Source organism: Carlito syrichta, unplaced genomic scaffold (assembly GCF_000164805.1).
Source record: "Carlito syrichta isolate Samal-C Ts95f unplaced genomic scaffold, Tarsius_syrichta-2.0.1 Scaffold137202, whole genome shotgun sequence".
Classification (NCBI taxonomy): Eukaryota; Metazoa; Chordata; class Mammalia; order Primates; family Tarsiidae; genus Carlito; species Carlito syrichta.
This window is the reverse complement of record NW_007081298.1, coordinates 158,672-172,851: the sequence shown is the minus strand read 5'-3', so window position 1 is coordinate 172,851 and position 14,180 is coordinate 158,672. Positions and strand designations below refer to the sequence as shown.

General features: G+C 37.4%; 1 protein-coding gene across 1 annotated transcript in view; it reads right to left on the bottom strand.

The window, feature by feature from the left end:
• Positions 1–10,962: 10,962 nt before the first annotated feature.
• The window catches only part of LOC103251212 (neurexin-3-like), a 105,646-nt gene continuing 102,428 nt past the window's right edge, over positions 10,963–14,180 (bottom strand). The window contains exon 7 of the mRNA XM_021708446.1: positions 10,963–11,129. Within this exon, the coding sequence (XP_021564121.1) occupies positions 10,963–11,129 (167 nt within the window). The remainder of the gene's footprint in view (positions 11,130–14,180) is intronic.

Genomic DNA, 14,180 nt, shown 5'->3' with positions numbered 1-14,180 from the left:
TCACCATGTGAAATAAACGACAACATCTCTTTGGAACTGAGTATCACAGAAAAACTGGGACCAAAAGATTCCTTTCCCATACATCATAAGGCCTCTTCCTTCCAACCACAATTCATGATTAAATCATTTCCCTTGCATGTAGTTGTATCTATGTTTAACTGTTCAGAAACTTGCAAGGCTTTCCGTGAGAAGAGAAGGGCAAGAGTGAAAAGAAACAAAAGCATCTTGACATTTCTATTTTTCATCTGAAGAAGGAAATTGCATATTGGGCTGCTCATTTTAATTCCTGTATGCCTAAAAGCATTCCCTCTGGCTAAAAAGTACCTAGCTCTGATAGAAATGCTACTCATTTCATGAAGAGAACACTGAGACATATGCACAACTCAGACGTTGAAAATATGCAAGGCTCATTCATCCAACTAATATATTTTGAATGTCTATTATGTGCTTGACACCATGCATATTCTGAATCAAGGTCAAGTTAATAATTGATAAAATTATGCATCTTTTCCTACTGCCTTGTACTCTTATATATTTTTCAGATTTTCTACTGTGAACTTGTATACTTTATTATCCAAAAAACTGAGTTAAAACCATAAAGTATTAACAATGGGAAGCCCCTTCATTTCTTCTGCAGACATGAAGCAAAATTATAAGTACAGAACCATACACAGAGATAAAAATAAGGAAAGACAATGGCCAAAACACTACCTGGCATAGAAACACTTCTACTCTCCTGAAGTCTCCAAATTTCTTGTTTGAAAACATTTGTTAATTTTATTTGGCAAGGAGACACGAATCAGCTGGCAAAGAGCCACAGGATAAAGGTAGGCGAGAAAACAAACCACAGTTCTAAGTAAAGAAAACAATAAGAATGCCTAGCTGTACAAGCTGAATCAATCCCTGCACCCACTGAGCTTAATCAAGTGTTATAAGAGACTGGAAGGGAAAAGGCAATGTAGACCTCCTAACAACAACTGAAATGAAGAAACGCTTGATAAAAACACATTTGCAGGTATTTAACTAGCTTTGTGCAGCATTTTCTTTAGCTACAGAACCTTCTTATAGCATTTTCTTTAGCTGTAGAAGGTGCTTTGATGTAGAAGGGTTATCACTGGAGTTGAAGGCTTTTTCCCATAGATCGATGATAGACAGAGACAGAGAGAGAGAGAGAGAGACAGAGAGAGAGACAGAGAGACAGAGAGGGAGACCAAGAATATTCCATACAGTTGCAGCCATCCTGGGACTGATGAAAATCCTCAAATCATCCCTAGCATTTGTGGCTTAAAGCACATTATGTGTTACGTCTTCCCCCTCCACCTCCAACCTCACATCATAGGTGACGTCAGGTAAAAAAGAAAGGTTGATGTTCATTTCCAACCTAGACGGAGTAACAAAGATGGGAACTACAATAGACCTGATACAACCAGGTAAAAGAAAACACGTGAAACAACAGCTCTCAAGACACTGGACATCAGGCAAAGAAGGGAAGTGGTTTCTGAAAGAGGGAAGATAAACAAGGAAAGGCCCAAGACGGTCCCAGCTTACTGCCTTGAGAGAATTTCTCTGCCCTGGAGCAGGGAGGGAATCCCAGGTGGAGTCCAGTCAATTCTGACTCCTGCAGTTGAGGAGATGGAACTGAGAGTCAGGAGAGACTCTTGGGTGGCTACATGGCAGAGCTAACAAAAATATTGACATAAAATTGTATATACTGTACAATTCCATGTACACATAGTCAAGAAAAGACAAAAATAACGTATGATGATACAAATTCAAACAGTGATGGCCTTAGAGGGGAGACAGACTCACTGGACAGGGCACAAGAGAGAACCCTGGGGAGATGAATTGTCCTGTGTCTGAACTGGTATGTTGGTTACGTGGCTATAAACATTTGTCATAATGCATGTAAGATCTATGCTTGTTGCTGGAATGTATATTTTACCTCCATGAAAAAGTGTTCTCCTCCTTCCCCACAAAGAAAGTAAAAGAGAAAAATGAGGGAAGAGACTGAATTATATTTACTAGCTCTATTTTATAAGACAAGATAAGGTCGTTTACATCTGTCTTGCCTTCAGATGCGGAAATAAATACAGAAAATTATAAGTCTATATTGAAAAATACATTAAAATTTCACCTGTATGTGACTAACAAGGTAATATAAAAATTGTCTTCTGTGAACCAATAGGCTCTCAGTGGATTATTGCCATCATCATCAATAAGTAAATAGCCAAGCACACCAGAAAGGAATGGGCTATAATTAAACATAGCAGTAAAAATGGTCTACAAATACAGCTTGCTAAAGATGGCTGGAATGAAATTATTGAGGCCACAAATTCCAACAACTCATAATAATCCCTGACAAGCTGTAGGACCTAAATTATGGAGACTGTTTCTCCTTGAACCATACGTAGGTCCAAGCGACTTTTAGACTTGTAGAAATGAATGAGTTACCTGTGAGTCCCAGCTCATTTTGGAGGAGGTTTGTGCAAAATAAAAGCTACAAGCAGTCCTGGCTCTTGCTGAATCTGTTTGATACTGCATATATCTTCATATCAGCTCTCATTATAGCTTCAGGATACCTAAAATTATCCCTTGTTAATTTCAGCAGCACTTAAAAGTAAGAATGAGCCGGGCTCGGCTCAGCCTGTAATCCTACGCCTTTGGGAGGCTGAGGTGAGTAGATTGCCTGAGTCCGCGGGTTCGAGACCCGCCTGGGCAGCGAGACCTCATCTCTACAATAAATCAAAAAATCAGCCGGGCATAGTAGCGCATGCCTGTAATTCCGGCTACTTGGAAGGCTGAGGTGGAAGGATCGCTGGAGCCCAGCAGGTCGAGGCTGCAGTGGCCGGAAGCAGCCATTGCACTCCAGTCTGGGGGACAGAGTGAGACTCCAACTCAAAAAAAAAAAAAAAAATTAAGAATGGTTCCCAGGGGCAAGAAGCTAAAACCTGCATCTATGGAGTTGTTCCTGAGAGTGTCACTACCTTCCTCCTTGCTCTTAGAAGACCCTGGGTTTACTTGTTATCCTCTGACTTCCCTTTGGTTACACAGAATAGCTGTGGACCTGAAAATAAAAACAGACACAAAGAAATAACTTTGGGCATTACCTTCAGTGCTCCCTACCCATGAGTGCTTCTGTATCTGTCTTACAACCTGGATTTCATCCATTATGGGACCATGCTGTTCTTCTCAGCCTTACTGACTTCTCTGGGCTCAGCCCCCTGCCTGCTTAGATGTACAGAACTTGAAAATAGCCCTTGTTTGATGGAACGTCTGATTTTGTTACATGAGCACATCAGTCCTATGGATGTCCTCATTTAAATAAAGTAAAAAGGAAAAAATATAACCTTTTCCCAACGGTAATGCAGAAACTAGAAATTACAGTATAATTGATGCTAGCAAAAGTTGTTAAACACTGTGGCTAATGTGAATCTAAATCCCTATGAATTCAGATGAATTTTCATTAAGAAGCTTTACTTTAGGTATTCAGAAGACAATGGCAGTCAAGGATCCCAGACTTTGCAGTAAGGCAAACATAACTGAATATTTGTTACCCCACCTGATAGTTTGTCACCTCGAACACATCACTGGACTTGCCTGTGTCTCAGCTCTCTCATCTATGAGACTGGGATCAAAACAGTATCTACTCTTTAGAATTGTGAGGTTTAAATGAAATTACATTCAGCACAGTGATGGGTACACAGTTAAAATGTTTTTTAAAAAAGGTAATTGTGAATGAAAGAGGTATTCAAGATAAAAAAAAGAATATGAAGCTAAATATATGGTAATGGTATTAATAAAAATTATCCAAAACTTAGGGAAAAAATCTGCCTTTTCAAAGTCATATAAGTATATTGTTTAATAGGCCCACCGAAGGAATATTTAATTCTATGGGAGAACGTACCTGTATTTGGTCCTGATACTTACTATTAATTGGGGCTCAGAGTCTATAAGATGACCTGTTAACCTATAGATTTTTGTTCAGTAGAGATATACATGTTTAATAAAAAAGATAACACCAAAGGTTAGGAATTTTCTTTCCCTGTAGGGCATTTACCAGGTTGAAATCTAAACTACATTTGTATTTTAATATTCTTTTTAATGCCTATAAATATCTAGTTCTTCAAATATTCTTTTGCCATCTTGTTGTTTACACTGTCACCATCTTGTTTCCCTTGTTAAGGAGAAAAATAAAGCTGACACGCGTTCCTTCTATATTTGTGTGAGTGTTTTGTTTTTAACTTTATAAAAATTGTATTTGCATGAGTCATATTTTTAACTGTTTAAAAAATTATATCAAAGGATAGCCAACAGTTCTGTAGGTACGACTATGTTCCATGCCCAAAACTTCACAATTGTAAATTCAATTTATGTTTATAACATTCTTACAAAGTATCTGCATTTTGGAGGCACAGAGAAATTCATTAACTTGTTCAAGGTGCCAAGATACTAAGGGACACAGTCAAGATTTGAACACGGGCTATCCCTCTACCCATCAGTCACCTCATTTGCTATGCTCTATGACATATATTGAAATCACAATAAAGTAAACACATGAAAATCAGAAGATCTATGTCAACAGAGAATGAAAATATAAATACTTGGGGGGATGGGGGAAATTTCTATAAGTAATAAGTCTACAATGGCTAAAGGTATTCTAATTCTAAATGGTCTCATCTGAGTGAGAAGGCAGACACACCTAAAGTGTTCAGAATTCTGTAATATGATAAAATCAACAACCAAGAACACAGTTTCCCTTTGCCAGTCCTATGTTCTTACGGAATCTGGTTGTCTGTGAAGACTTGCCTACCTGGAGTTAAGCACTATCGTCTAATAATTAGCACAAATGTTCAATGGCTATTATTTCTAATAATGACTAAGTAGCAGTAAGCCTAATAAGAATGTGAACTTTCATAACAGACTGATATGAGTTCAAATTCTCATTCAGTTACATCCTAATTTGTGTAATCTCAGTTTTCTCAGTTAAAATTCAGACAATAATGTATAGTATTTCTTAAGAATTTTGGGAAGATTACAGGCATGACATCTTTGTAAAGATCCTAGTAGAATGTCAAGAATATGATAAGAATTTAACAACTGTCAAACATTATTAGTTAAAATGAAAACTACCACCGATTCTACTTAACAAGTACATATTACACTCCTAGTACTATACCAAAGTTTCAGGAGGCTAAGTGAGTAATTTACTCTCACAGGGGAGAAAGAGTCAGCACTGGCATTTAAAGCAGTTTGATCCTAGAGTCAATTAAATTAAGGACTGTGCTTTGATATCCTTCATCATTGAGTAAGTTATATGCATCACAAATCAACCTTTAAAAATGTGTTTCATTATAAATAAATTTCCAAGATCAATGTCCATTAACAAGTCAAGGAGATAAATCAAGATCTGAGCCCTATGAGGCCCACATCCAGGATCTTGCAATGGATTCAAGGTGGGGAAGTTCCTCCCTAGGAAGTGAGTACCACAATGCACATTTTCCACCGATTAGAAATTCTAACGATATTTTTTATATTTTGAAAAATGCATAGCATGCAATGCTAGAACAAATAAAGCATAGTGAAAATTTCAGACAGAGTGTGATCTTAACCATATTAATGCTTACAACAACAACTGGAAGGAAAGAGTAAGAATGTTAATAGTGGCTGCAGAATGTCTCTTTCTGCATACTTGCTGGAATGTTGCCTTTCCTTTCAAACCCTCTTCCCTACCATATTTGCTTTGGACATACTTAGCACATTTTCCAAGATTCATTCTTCAATGAAAACTGTCCTAAAAGCAGCTGCTCTGTTCCATGAGGTCTCAGTCCTGGCGATAGTTGTCATCACTTAACTTTACGACTCCTCACTATATTCTGTTCATGTTTCTTTTGAAGCACCCTTCTATGTGCCTTCCCTGTTAGACTAGCATCCTCCGAGAATGGAATTCTATCTTATTTGTAATCATACCTGCAAATAAGAAATGTCTGGCAAGTGAATTAATGAATAAATTATAAAGTGTATTCTAAACAGCAAACAACCAACTGTCTTATGAGTAAACTTCTCACATATGGACTATTTGCTGGACAGGTAGAGTCTGAAAACAGAGGAGGAGTATAAACACATAACCAAAAACACAGATGTACTGTACTCTGATATCCTTAAAAATTATTGCCATACAGTAGATTATAGCAATGTACCAATATGGGCCAGAGAGATAGAATTTGTGCACACACGTCTATCCCCTTGTTTGCACACTAAGTAATGCATACATTGCTTATTTTTTGAAGCTCAAATGGGAAATGTGTTTTAAACAGACTTAATCAATACACCAACCTACATTTATAAAATAAATAAACCCACACAATAAATAGAAAGCAAAAGGCCAATCAATAGTCCACACTGCAGCTTAACAGCCACTCCAGCAGAAAACTGTCTGAAAAGGCGTTTCACACTCCACTATCTGCACGATCCACAGCTGCTTGCTATTGATTTGTTACTAGCAAAGAACATCTATTATCACATGCCAGTGTGAGCCCAGCAATTTCTTCAACAAGCAGCCTGCAATGTATGACTAGCAATGGCGTGCGGGATAGCCAGCTGCTGAGGCTGGGCTGAGGACCCAAGCTTATTCCCTTTTCTTCATCCCACAAAGTCATGATGAACACCCAGTTCCTAAACTCAGGAACACAGTATGTGTTAAGGACTCATGTGCCACAGACTGTCCCACATGTGCTTCTCTGGAACACAGAAGCAGTAGTCAGACACCCAAATTGTGTGCAACTCAAAACAGTGGTCATGAACACAGTCAAGGCAATAATGTTGCTAAGATAGATATGAGATGTTTAAAGCTGCCATTTTCCCAAGGTCCCTAAAAACGATAGCCCTTTTGTATATATGTGGGAACGTGCAGGGAAGTTGGATTTTACACTTTTTTCCTTTATCCTGTGAGGATAAAGGAACTCAACATCAGGCTGCCATACAATATGGAAAAGGGACTCTGGATTCACCTGGGTGTGTAATGGCTACAGCATGCTAGAATTTCCCAGGCTTTCAGTCTGATTTAAAATCCTAATAAGAACCCAATATCCCCAAAGAATATCTCCAGAAGGACCTTTTTAAGGTTTCGTTTATTTTGTTTTCCTAAGTATAGCCCAACACAGATTTCCTTAAGCTGATTTTCAGGTGGTACTCACCCTCTAAGAAGTCAACCCCCTCAGTTATGAATTTTTCAACAGAACTGAAGATTATCTTTGGAGACGGGCATACTTTCATAGATCTTATTGAATTTTACGTTAACTCAAAATTGCTTCTGGGATAATTAGGTCCATTGTAGTATCAAAATAACTCTAAAAATCAACCTAAAAGTAAGAAACTCCTTTAGCATTGCCTAAGATTGTGGTAGGTCATATCTAAAACTATGCAAGATAATTAGTAAACCAATTACACTTGAGTTTCCAATCAGATGATTTCTGTTTACTAGCCCATACAAGACAGTCACTCTTATGCAAGGTAATCAGCTCTAGAGAATATCAGCTTTGCACAGATATTAGAGTGAACCTGATATTCAACCCACCACCTCCATCAACCCAGCATGCTCTCACAAACAATGATAGAATAAAGAGAAAACCATCCAGGCTTGATTTACTCATACTAAATGCATATTATACTCGTGGAGGCAACATTTATGTAACAGCACCTTAAAATTGCCAAGCAAACATTATATTTGTCAAAAAGGCAAAAACATACAAGTAACAAAACCAAAGCTAGGAGGACTCTAAAATGCAAACATTTTTTAGAACCCTACAAGTTATGCCCAAATTTAACTCATGTTTTTGCACATGATGGACTAAGTGCCTTATTTTGGAAAGTATAAAACCTAGCCATTTCCCTGTTGAGTAAGTTTCTATTCTTGGATATGCAGTAACAAACTCAGGATTTTTAAAAATCTCCATTAATTGACGATCAATCTGATGTCCTGAGAAGTAGCTCGTGGAAAACTGGATACCCAAAAACTTTTTATCCACCAAAAATATGTTTTTTTGTCAGTAGCTTTTTGTCACTAACCTATTTATGTGGATAACAGTTTAAGGTATATAATTTATTTGAGATATGTACAACATTCTACAGAATATTATTCTCTTTGCAAGAATTAGATAAAGACCAGCTTTCCTTAGTGGCATTCCACTTGTAAGGCCACAAACTATTTCTGTTATTGAGAAAAAAGTCAGGCCACTTAAACCAACCTAAAGTAGTTTCTGGTGACCCCAGTGCTCTTCCACATATGACTTATTCTCTGATTTTCTCTATATCTCTTCTCTTTATCTTTTTTCTCTTCCATTAACTTATTTTATCTCTTCTTCTTTCTTTGCAACTTTCCCCATTGCTTTTGCCATGATAACCACAGTCTGTTCAACTCTCTTGGTGACACTAAGGATTAATACACAATTTCCAACACAGGTTATACTACAAAAAATTTATCAACAAGGGTAAGCACATAAAATATCAGAGAAGCAACTTCATCTTGAAGATGTTTTTGAGATGAAAGAGCAAATTTTAACTCCAAGGGTCAAGGTTGACACTGAAAATAATGGTCTATGATATAGTGAGGCTGATTTTCTTGGTAGAACAGACTGGCTGTGATGCTTGTTCCAAGAAGTTGCCCCAAACGCCTTTAATGCCAGTTACTGGACACAAGAATATCCATTGTGGCAATTTTAAGCAACCTACTCTTTTGATATATTTGATGGGTTTTCATTAAAACTGTATACCCAAACTTTATAGTCACATTCTATGTGTCTGAATTCTACATATTTATCACACCCCCAACTGAGACATACTTGCATCACTTCTATACAGCTATCCAATCACAGAAACCCTGGTCCCCTCTGCAGGAGGGGACTAGGCAAGCAGATTCTGATAGCGACTTGGGTTCTAAAGTCTTCTATGGTCAAAAGAGTCAACTGTGTAGTTTACAAAATAAAATTCAAAATACATTACCCTAAGAGTAAGAAGTTTTGCCACAGATGAAAGCTTACGTTTTCCCAGCACAAATTCTACAAATTCATTATATACCAACAAATTGCCCAAGTCAGACAATGTGACCATCTTCATCCCGACTGGGATACAATCTGCTCTTGATAAAACCAGAATTAATCATAGAAACCTGGAAAAAATCCTATTTGATTTTTACCAGAAAACAATGCTTGTCCCTGGGTGACAGAGAGTAACTTGTCAATGACAGAAAAATACATACATACCTTCTGAAGAATGTGCATATTCACCACAGTTAGAATAACTTACCTTTTCACCTTTTCTGTGTGGAGAGCTTCTTCCTGACCATTTTCTACCCGGAGTGGGATGTATGTGTGATAATTAATTTGTGAGGACAAGGAAACATTATGCCACCATTTGAAGGAGGAAAAAACAAACAAACAAAAAAAACCTTTCTAGTGAGTGCCAGGCTGATAGAACAGTTGAAAGAAAAAGAAAGAGCATACAGCACAATTCAATTCCCCAAGTTCTCTGGATGGGTTCAGACTGCGTGTTTCAGAGCGAAACAGTATGTCCAAATCACAAATATGGCAACAGAACTTTCAACAATACCAAAGTACTTGTCAAGAACAAGTCCATGCTAAAACTTTTGCAGACATTGTATCCTTTGTCTGACAGATATAGAGGCATATGCTTATAAAATTAGATGAATGGGTATCACATAATTTTTCTCTACATTGCCAAATTCCCCACTTGTTTCTCCTTAGTACAGCTAAAGAGAACAAAAGAGCATATGGAGCAAAAAGCTACAGAGAAAAATGGAGGAAAGAACTATATGAGACAGATAAAAACATTTTTTAAGAGTTGAGAAATAGGGAATTAATAAAAACCAAATAGACACGAGGAACACAGCATTGTAATTGGTCTTGTTAACACGTGGGCCCACTAGAACATCACTTTACTATTGTCAGATAACATCATGCATCTTTTAAAAAAAAAAGAACCAAGAGGTCAAATGAGTTTGAACTTTAAAATAAACTTCTAAAATGAAGGACTCATTTAGAAAGTCAGAAGGTCAGCAGGACCCATTAACTAAGGGCTTTTCAACAAATATCTTTGTCATAGGCATTCAGAGATTTCAAGTGATTGCTTGTCTTTAAAGTAGCCAGGTTAAGAAGATAAGATGAGAAGGAAGTGGAGACACAGGTTTCAGATGCCCACAGCATTGAACTTTCTCCACCATCAGTACTAGAATCACCTTCATTAAATCAGTCTTCTATTAGAACTCAGTCAAATTATAAAACTGAGTCATCACTAGTGGACAAAAATAACAATCACAAGGCTTTACTCCAATATGAACCAAATACACAACATATACATATAAAATATACTCACAAAATAGATACATATATGTATGTGTATATATAGATACATATATACAGAATAGTCATACATATATAAACCAAAGAGATACCAGGAGGGAGTCTTTGCTTTATACTTGAAAGACCCGGAGAATGTTTTAAATTTTTCTAATTGTAAAAAATAATTCTGAGTGTCTTTGTCATTTGGAAGGTTTAAGAAGTTGTATAAGCTCAGACTTTTTGAGAAAATAGCTGCATTCCTTAAATAGCCCTGGCCTTAAATTCTAGGTAATACAAATGGAAAGAGTCTTAAAATTATTATCCAGATTTGATTAATGAAGAACGGAACCCCTTACAACAAAAATATTGTCCTATTGGGGTTTTTTATTGTTGTTGTTTCTCAGTCACAGATATTCTGATCTAAAGAAAAAAAAAACAGAGATAAGCAGATGGGAGAACATGTAGTACTGCTGAGCAAAATATGTCTTTTGCTTCTTCTCCTAAGTGTACTAATCCCTTATTTTCCAAGTTCCTAGAGGAGAGAAATATCTCTGATTGTTTCAGAAGAGCCATCCCTTTACGTAGTGTCCCTTAAGGTTTCTTTAAATCTCTAAACAGCTTGAAAAAGTTCCAGGATGAAAAGGTGGCTGTACTTACGATCATTACACTGGTTTCCAGAATAAGAGGTCATAGAACAGTCACAGGTGAAGCCTTCCCACTGTTGCATGCAGACTCCCTGGTTGGCACATGAATCTTCCTGGCAGGTGGTACTGGGTCCTAATGCATAAGAAGAGAGGAAAGAAAGAAAAAAGAGGGAGATAGAAATTGTTAAATATTAGCCAAACTCAAATAAATCACCTGAATTTACCATTCTCATGCACCCAGACATTCGAAGACACAACTACCAGAATTGTCAACTCAATTTCATGCAACAAAATTCAGTATGTACAAAAGATGACAGAAATACACACTTAGCCACAAACGATTACAGTTAAACACAGAAGAGAGAAGGCTGAACACACTGTTCTCCTTTAGGTAGACTTTGCAAAAGAGCTTCATCTCTACCATTCAAGTGGAAAGAGATCTCATTTGGATCATGGTTTTTCTTAATAGATAATGCTAAAGCAAAAGGAATGGATTCCCGTAACTCTTATGAATTAAGTCACAATTTAAAATCCTGAAACCAAAAGTTACTTTGTAACATTAAAACCTATTTGATGATATTAGTAATGAGGAGGAGGAGGAAGAAAAAAAGGAGGATAGAGCAGCTAATATGTACTCGTGTTTTGTAGGAGACAGGTATTGAGTACTAAACAACTTATCTACATTATTTCATTAAACTCTCCAAGAACTCTAAGAGGTAAGTAATTGTGATTACCTCCACTTCACAGATTTACAAAAATTAGCTCAGAAAGGTAAAATAATTTACCCAATATTTTACCCAATTTCTTTTGGGCAAAATAAATTACCCAAGTCACCCATTTGGTAAAGGATGCTGACATCCAACTTAGGTAGACTCTGAGAACCTGATCTTGACTACCCCAGTGATTCTCAAAGTGTAGTCCTCAGACCAGCATCATCTGGGAGTTTATTAGAAATGCAATACTTGGCAGAGTTGCCAAAATTAAAAAAAAAAAAAACCAAACCCTTAGTCCTCACCCCAACCCACTGAATTAGAAACATTGCAGGGAGGCAGAAATGTGCTTTCACAAGCTTCCAGAAAATTCTGATACAGTCTAAAATTTGAGAACCATTGCACTACACCACACTGCTGCTGCTCTCGGTATTCTAAAAGTAGATTCTCTTAAATGGAGTGTACATACATCAGAAGATACAAAAAAGAATTATTTCCAGTATAGGAAGAAAATATTAGAAATTGTGTTCCTTTTTCATTGTATGATTTATTATGTTTACTTTGTGTGTCTTTCATATGCTAATAATATATAAGAATAATGAGCCGGGCTCGGTGGCTCAGGCTGTAATCCTGCGCCTTTGGGAGGCTGAGGTGAGTGGATTGCCTGAGCCCGCGGGTTCGAGACCCGCCTGGGCAGCGAGACCTCATCTCTACAATAACTCAAAAAAATCAGCCAGGCGTGGTAGCGCATGCCTGTAATTCCGGCTACTCGGAAGGCTGAGGCGGAAGGATCGCCGGAGCCCAGCAGGTCGAGGCTGCGGTGGCCGGGAGCGGCCACTGCACTCCAGTCTGGGCGGCAGAGTGAGACTCCAACTCAAAAAAAAAAAGAAAAAGAATAATGGCACATGTATATGGCTTTTAAATAAGTAAACCTGATTTGGAGATAGTCTCAGAATCTTTTACAGATATGAGTGGACAAGCCAAAAAATTTTGATGATTTCTGTCTTACAGGTTGCCATTAAAATCTCTTTTTTAGGTCAGTCAGGTGCCTTTCTTAAACCATTCCTCTATTTTACTGACATTTTCTGCCTTAACTTTGAGTTTCAAGATAAATCTATGCCTTTGGAATTTTGTGAGCTAATAGGAAATATCTTAATGTTCAGGATAACTCTAATTTCCCAGAAAATCTTAGCAAAGGAGGTGAACCCTTTGACTCAGCAAAAGTATTAGTCGAGAACTAACACATAAAAACACTTGACAGAGTAAAACATATAAGCACTGCAATAACTGCATATTTCACAATTTCTAAGCTAAGCCTTACACAGTCAGGAATATTAAAATGTAAGCACACAGGATCCTAAAGACGCATGTTCAAAAGAGACACATGATTTCAAAGGGTTTGTCCTCTGGGTGGCAAGACACTTTTGTATTTCTTTATGAAGGATGGAAGCAGTACAGGCCATCACTCATAAGACAAAATCATTAGGACATGACATGAGAACTTTCAAGACAATTACTAACACTGGGGAAAAACACTGCTGCTGGGTTTCTGCTGCTCCTATTTGCCATGTGGTTCCCCCTTGCAGAGACGAAAAGAGGTACATGGTCATGTTCTCAGTGGGTATTAAACTTGAGCATTGTGTCCTACAAGTTTCATTAACAATGGCAAATCAGGACAGCTTCTTTCAAAGGACAAAAGCTTCTGAGAAGTCTACCAAACAGCTCTCACCAGACAATAAGCTAGTAATTCAATTGTACTCAAGAATTAGAAACATAAGGAAGGCTTTACTTTGAAAGGCAGCAAAACAGCAAAAACACTGGGAAAACACAATTATTTGCATGATGATTGAATCTGAAGACAAAGCATTTCCATGCCTTTCCCTTCCCCTCTAACTGCCAAATTTTAACCATTTTCTAAGGACTAACTGGAAGGACTTCCCCAGATGAAACATTCCTCAGTAACTTCAAACAATAATTCTCCCCCTTTTTAGTGGTCATGGCAATTATTATCTGAATTTTTGCATACAACAATACTCAGTTTAGCACTTTATGACAGATTGCACTGTCTTCTGCTTATAAAAATCCTCTCATTGTTTCATGCTTTTAGTATTTATCATCAAAAGACGGAATGCTGCTTGCCGTTAGAAATCACGTAATGAGCTTTAGTTAGGTTCTTCCTGAAATAAGTCTACTGTGTAAATGCAGAAAAAAATGTTCCAGTAAATGCTGGCTGATCTGAATTGCAGCCACTCCCAGTTTGCCTATGTCTCAGACTTCTAAAACCTGAGCGCTGTTCCATGTTTTTGCTATTGTGAATAGTGCTGCAATAAATATGCATGTGCAAGTATTTTGTTTGTTTGTTTGTTTGTTTGTAGATTAATTTGAGTTCCTCTGGGAATATTCCCAGGAGGGGGATTTCTGGGTCATATGGAAGGTTTATTACAATACTACAAGAGAGGGATGGGCAATAGAGG